We start from the raw sequence: 7,250 nt of genomic DNA, 5'->3' as shown, positions 1-7,250 counted from the left end.
TGGTTCTAAATGTCAGTGTCTCTATTTTGTGCCAATACAGTGCTGTTTTGATCACTGTGGCCTTGTAGTATAGCCGAAAGTCTGGTAGGGCAGTACCCTTGGCTTTGTTTTTATTACTAAGAATTGCCTTAGCTATACAAGGTTTCTTCTGGTTCCATACAAAATGAAGAATTATTTTTTCCAAATCTTTAAAGTATGATGATGGTATTTTAATGGGGATTGCATTGAATCTGTAATTTGCTTTGGGTAGTCTAGACATTTTCACAATGTTGATTCTTCCCAGCCATGAGCATGGTATGTTCTTCCATTTGTGAATATCTTCTATTTCTTTCTTAGGGTCTCATAATTTTCGTTGTAGAGGTCCTTAACCTCTTTTGTTATGTATATCACCAGAAGAGGTGAAGGTATTTCATTTTTTTGAAGCTACTATGAAGGGAATTGTGTCCTTGATTAGCTTCACATCTTGGCTGTTATAGACATATACACAGGCTATTGATTTGTGGACATTGATTTTATATCCTGAGACATTGCTGTATTTTTTTGTTATAACTTCCAGGAATCTTGTGGTTGACTCTTTGGGGTTCTCTGACTATAACATCATATTGTAAGCAAAGAGCAAGAGTTTGACCTACTCTGCCCCCATTTGGATGACCTGTTTCCTTCTCTTGCCTGATTGTATTGGCTAGAACTTCCAGCACTATGTTGAATAGTAGTGGCAATAGAGATGTTTGCTTCATAGAACATGTTAAGGAAGATTCCTTCCTTCTCAATTTTTTGGAATAATTTCTGAAGTATGGGTATAAGCTCTTCTTTGAAGGTTTGATAGAATTCTGGTGTGAAGCCTTATGGACCAGGACTTTTTTTTTGTTGGGAGATTTTTTATTTTTTCTTCCCATGTCAGTTCTTGAAATCAGTCTGTTCAAGAGATCTATTTCTTCTTGATTAAGTCCAGAGAGAGGGTGTGATTCTAGGTATTGATTCATTTCCTCCATGTGGTCCAATTTCTGGGCATAGAGTTTCTTGTAGTACTCAGAGATTATCTCTTATATCTCTGTGGCATCTGTTGTTATTTCCTCATTATCATTTCTGACTGAGGTTATTAGAGATTTTACTTTTCTCTTTGTAGTTAATTTGACCAAAGTTATTGGTTTTATTTATTGTTTCAAAAAGCAACTTTTTGTTTTGTTAATTTTCTGAATGATTCTTATGTTTTCAATTTCATTCATCTCTGATTTAATTTTGGTTATTTCTTTTCTTTTGCTAGGGTTGAGATTAGATTGTTCTTCTTTTTCCAGTTCCATAAGTTGGTTCATGAGTTTGTTGATGTGCTGTCAACACATCAGGGAAAATTTCCCTTTTAAGACTGCTTTTGCTATATTCACAGGTTTTGGTAACTTATGTCTTCATTGTTGTTATGTTTGAGGAATTTAATGATATCCTCTTTTATCTCTTCCTGAACCCAATTATGAATCAGGATAAGGCTGTTTGATGTCCTGAGAATAAATGTTTTTGTGGGAGGTGAATTCCACCTTTATTGCCTGTGGTCTGAGAAAATACAAGTTATAATTTCTATTCTTTTAATTTTGCTGAGGTTTGATTTGTATCCTAGGATGTGGTCGATTTTGGAGTATGTACCATGGGCTGATGAGAAAAATGTATACTCCTGTATAGCTTTGGAGATGGTGTGTTCTGTATATGTCTCTTAATCCCATTTGTCCTAGGGTCACATTTAAGTCCTTTGTATCTTTGTTTTTTGTTTTTTGTTTTTTTGAGACAGAGCCTCAAGCTGTCCCCCTGGATAGAGTGCCATGGCATCATAGCTCACAGCAACCTCCAACTCCTGGGCTCAAGCGAGTCTCCTGCCTCAGCCTCCCAAGTAGCTGGGAGCACAGGCGTCCACCACAATACCTGGCTATTTTTTGGTTGCAGCCATGATTGTTGTTTGGCCAGCTTGGGCTGGATTTGAACCCGCCACCTTAGGTGTATGTGGCTGGCGCCTTAGCCACTTGAGCCACAGGTGCTGAACCAAGCCTTTTGTATCTTTGGTTAGTTAGGGGATATCATATTGCTCAGACCCATAAAGGTCTGTTTCATCAATCTGTGAGCATGTCAGTGGGTAAATATTTAAAATTGAAATGTCTTCTTGTTGTATTGTTCCTGAGGCCAGTATAAAGTGTCCATCTTTGTCTTTCAGCTTTAGTTACTTTAAATCAGCTTGTGTCTGAAAACAAGATTGCAACCCCTCTTTTCTTCTGATTTCCATCTGTTAACTCTGAGTCTTGTTTTGTCCTTCAGGGCTAGATGTATCTCCTGGAGACAGTATGTAGATGGCTTCGGCTTTTTTATCTAGTCAGCCAGCCTGTGCCTCTTAAGTGGTGAATTCAGTCCATTGACATTTATTGAGAGAATTAGTAAGTGTGGTGGGGTTCTATTCATCTTATTTTCTGAAAGTCAGTTGTGTAGTTTTATCCTTTGTGCCATTGTGGAAACTAAGTTTTGATCTTTAGATTCTGGGTGTTTACTTTGCTGGTGGTCCATTGTGGTGGTCAGTCTTGAGAATAGGTCTAAGTACTTCCTGTAGAGATGGTCTTTTTGTGGTAAATTTCCTCAGTGCTTGTATATCCACAAAAGGTTTGATTTCTCCATCAATTTTGAAGCCTAGTTTAGCAGGATACACAATTCTGGGCTGAAAATTATTTTGTTTAAGTATATTGAAGGTAGATGCCCATGCTCTCAGGCTTAGAAAGTTTCAGTTGAAAAGTTGGCTGTCATCATAATGGTTGTGCCTTTATAGGTCAGTTGGCATTTTCTCCTGCCTGCTTGCAGCATTTTTTCTTTCATCTTGACTTTGGACAGATTCATTACAATGTGTCTTAGAGAGGCTTTATTTGAGATGACCCACGGTTTGATATCCATCTGAACAGAGTGTGTCAGGGTCTTTAGTAAAACTTGGGAAGTTTTCTTTTATGACAGTCTCCAATAGGACTTCTATTCCTTTGGGATAATCTTCCCCTTCAGGAATCCCTATTATTTGTATATTTGAATGCTTCATGGAGTCTTGTAGTTCTCTAAGCACCTATTCTGTTTTCTCTCTCTTCTTCTCTGCCTCTTTAACTACCTGGGTTAACTTGAAAACTTTATCCTCTAGCTCTGAGGTTCATTCTTCTCAAATGTCTAACCTATTTTTGATACTTTCTACTGCATCTTTACATTCCCTGATTGTCTCCTTCATTTCCTTAAGCTCTGCCATATCCTTTCTACATTCTACATATCTCTCATCCAACTTTCGGTTCTTTCTGTTTTCTCATCCATTCCTTTTATTGTCTTTACCATCCATATTTTAAAGTCCATTAATTCTTTATAGGTGGAGTCTTCTGTAATAGCTGCCTCATGGTCTCTTGGGGGAGTTCTCTTGTTTTGGTTTTTCATGTTGCCTGAATTTTCCCATTGGTTCCTCCTCATGTGTTCTTTTTTCTTGTTCACCTCCTTGTCCTTTTTACTTCTCAGTGCCTCCTTTGCATCAAACTGAAGTCCCTTGCTCTTGAGGACAGTATGTTGCAATATGTTGCTGGGACACCAGGTGGCAATGTGGGTTTTTTTTTTCCCTAGGAAATTGAGAGCACAGCCAGCAACCTCTGTTGTCCTTATCCCAAACTTAGTTGCCTTTACTGACTGCCAGATTGTTTCCTCATCATTCAGACCCTGCTAGATTGGGATCTTAAAGCTCACAAGAATCCTTCAAGGACAGGTCTCACAGTCCCCCCTGACTCCAGTTCCCATGGGATGTGGGAGTCCCTCAGCCTGTCCTAAGAGTAGAGTTCTGATCCCAGTAGGTGGAATTAAGTCAGTGGTGCTTTAGCCTCCTGAAAGATCTTCTCACAACTTTTCCACAATGGCAGCCCCTTGGCCACTGAGACCTTCTCAGTATGGCAGCCTTGCCAGCCACCAAACCTATGGCAAATCCACTCCAACCAGCATTCAAATCTGGTTGCTACATACTGTTTGAGTCCACCACTCTTCCAAGCTTTCCACTCAACGCAGTTTCCCTCAACAACTGAAAACTCCCGAAAGGCTTCCTCCTTTTCCCAGACCTCCATGGGGTGGGGGTGGGGGGGCAGCAGATCCCAACCTGTTGCAATCACTTGCCTAACTCATCAGATTTCCACCTCTCTGGATCATACACTGTATCCAGCTCACTACCTCCTCACTGTGCTCCCCGAGCTATGACTGTGGGTAGGGTCCCTGGGCCAGATAATGGCTGGGTTCTTTTTTCCCCAGTCATTCTAGGAGAGCTCAGCTGAATGATTCTTGTCATCTACCATCTTGCTCTGCCCTCTGGTTACCTCCATCTTGCCTGTTTACCTCAGCATCCCAGCCCCCTTCCCAGGCCTCTATTTGTAACTATTTAAATTGCACACAAATTTTATGAACATCCTGTATATTGGTAAGGGTCAAACTTAGTTTTGCATGTGGATATCCAGTTTTCTTTGTACCATTTGTTGGAAAGACTGTTTGGGGTGGTGTTCTTTTGGTTCATTCTGTTAATGTGGTATTATATTGATTGATTTTTACATGTTGAATCATTCTTGCATTCCAGTAATAAATTTCACTTGTGCATAATGCTTTCAATATGCTAGAGAATTCAGTTTGCTAGTATTTTGTATCTGCACTCATAAGGGATATTAGTCTTTAATGTCAGTGACATCTTTGTCTGTAGTGTTAAGTATTCCCTCCTCTTCAGCTTTTCTGAAAGCACTTGTTAATTCTTCTTTTAAATGTTTGGTAGAATTCATCTGGTCCAGGACTTTTCTTTATTGGGAGGTTTTTGATTGCTGATTGAATTATCTTAGTTATAAAATTCTATTTTTTCATGATTCAGTTTTAGTATACTGTGTATTCTTAAGAATTTGTCCATTTTATCTCTAGATTATCCAATTTGTTGGCAAGTGAGTGAAGCTTCATCTATATTTACAGCCACTTACCATCACTCATATCACCACTTGAGCTCTACCTTCTGTCAGATCAGCAGTGGCATTAGATTCTCACAGAAGTGTGAACCCTATAGTGAACTATGCATGCAAGGGGTCTCGAGCTCAAGTACATGCTCCTTATGATGATCTTATACTTGATGATGTTGAAACCATTTTCTTCCCCTCCCTCCCATGCACATACTGGCTATACTTGTCTTTGCATGACTGGAGAGTTCAATATCTTTATGTTTAAAGTAATTACTGATAAGGAAAGAAAGATTGACCTTTGCCATTTGCTCTTAATATTTTCTGTCTTCCTGAAAGTTTTGTCCCTCCTTTTCTCATTACCACCTTCTTTTGTGTTTAGTTGATTATTTTTTTGTAGTGATACATATTAGTTCCTAATTTTGATATGAGGAATAAGAGAGGATACTGACTATGGCTTCTAAGGTTTGGTCCTACCCAGACTACACTGAGAAAAGTCTAATGGAGTCTACCTAGGAGCAGCTCAAAGAAGGCTGCTCCAAACTATTCATCTTACTGCTCTCCATCCCCACCATGTTCTCAGAGACAGGACAGCAAGAAGCAGCAGTAACAGCAACTCCTGTTGTTAGTGATCATTTCAGTAAGTCACTGTGTTATGAGGATTAGGATGGATATAGAATATTCCTCCCCAGAGGTGAGACCAGTTCAAATTATGGCCAATATTCTTATTCTTCATTGATTCTGTACCTGTCAGAGATGCTATCTCTGTCACTTGAATGAGTGCTGCTTCCTCCACCAGCAGTTCCTTTGAGATTTTGATTCCTTCATTTGATTCTGATGTCTATATAAAGCATAGGTCTTGCCAGCTGTCAGGTTTTAGTGACTCATCTCCATGTACTGGCTATACTTGCCCTTTCAATGAGAAGGCATGCCATGGCTTGGATCCTTATGGAGTGTCAGATGCCATACTCTGAGCTTTTTCAGGGCTACATTTTAGTCATAAAGCACCTTGGTTCTCACAAATTGAGAGAGGTTTTGTGCCATCTTCTATTTTTCCCTTGTGGATTTGGGAGGGCAGTTCTTCCTTTAGTAACAGATCCCATGGAAACAAATGTTTGTGCAACCCTTCTCTCTGTGCTTCTCCCAGGTGCATCATTTCTGGCATGGCTTCAGGAAGCATTGTTCTGTTTTACAACGACTTTAACCGGTGGCATCATGAGTACCAAACCCGCTACTGATGGCAACAGCTACTCACCAGCCCTGTGCCCAGGATGGGCAGAAGTTCCCACCTGAGCATCATTCTCTTAGAAATAGCTGTCACATCTGAATGGAACTAAAATTTGCTCAAAGCAGCAAAATATTTTTTAAAGTTAATTGCTATTTTTGTAGACTTTGCTTGACTTTTTGGGGGGAAATAGCAAAGCAGAAAACTGGCTGCTGGGTTCTGTAGTTTTAAAAAAATCTATATTTTTAGTCATAATGAAAAATCTATTTTCACCAATTATGGAAACATACAGTGGAGCTAGCAAACCCACTTATTCTAGCTATATTATGAAAAAATATTTCCCATTTATCTGCAATCTTGAGAAATATATGATTTTAACATTGGGGAAATGAGTTATAATACTGGGTTAGGGGAAGTTTATGCAGTAATTTGGGTTCTATATTTTTAGAAACAGTTGTGCTTCAGCGCTGAAATTTCTGGGATTTAAATAGTAATGTTTAAATTATGGTAAATGTAATTTAAAACATTTCGATGAATTGTTTCTATCATTATTATTCTTCAAGCATGTTTTAGGCCTAGAAAAGTATGTTTTGGGGGAGGCTATTTTATTTTACCGTGCGGTTACTATAAAGGTTCTAAGTTATAGCAAGTGTGAAATAGTTACCATATTTTCCTGATCTGTCATCTTCATAGCACAACAAAATAAAATGACAGAAGTGCTCTTGGGCTAATTCACCACCTTTGTTTTTCTTTTAAAGTAAATGAAAGTACCAAAGTTCACCCTGTGGTGTGACTATGCCCAGAGAATGAGGCAGGGCCATTGCTGGGACACCCCTCCCCAGACTGACAGAGGCCACCGGGTGCTGTATTAAGCAACACCTGTTTTACCTTCTATTTGTTATTAAAAACTATCTTCACCTTCTTTTTGATTAGAAGTTTGTATTAAGAAACAATGTTATTTTGGTGTTGTATTATTCTACTTTTCTAGTAGAGTGCTGTGTGGAATTCTGTGAAAAATATTTGAGAAAAGGCCTGTATTGCATAAATAAATTCTTTGTAATGTTGTGAAA

At 38.9% G+C, this 7,250-nt stretch overlaps 1 protein-coding gene across 5 annotated transcripts in view; it reads left to right on the top strand.

Moving 5' to 3' along the window:
* LRBA (LPS responsive beige-like anchor protein) overlaps nucleotides 1-7,250 on the top strand; it is a 736,826-nt gene extending 729,576 nt beyond the window's left edge. For 4 of the 5 annotated variants that reach the window (XM_023513466.1, XM_023513464.1, XM_023513465.1 and 1 more), the window contains one exon: nucleotides 6,103-7,250. In XM_023513466.1, the coding sequence (XP_023369234.1) occupies nucleotides 6,103-6,193 (91 nt within the window). In that variant the 3' untranslated portion in view covers nucleotides 6,194-7,250. The remainder of the gene's footprint in view (nucleotides 1-6,102) is intronic. The other variant, XM_012805420.2, reaches the window with a different exon arrangement.

The sequence above is a fragment of the Otolemur garnettii genome, unplaced genomic scaffold (genome assembly GCF_000181295.1).
Source record: "Otolemur garnettii isolate 467f Iridium unplaced genomic scaffold, OtoGar3 scaffold00041, whole genome shotgun sequence".
In the NCBI taxonomy this organism is placed as follows: Eukaryota; Metazoa; Chordata; class Mammalia; order Primates; family Galagidae; genus Otolemur; species Otolemur garnettii.
Note: the sequence above shows the minus strand (reverse complement) of the source record. Positions and strands in the feature narration are given on the sequence as shown.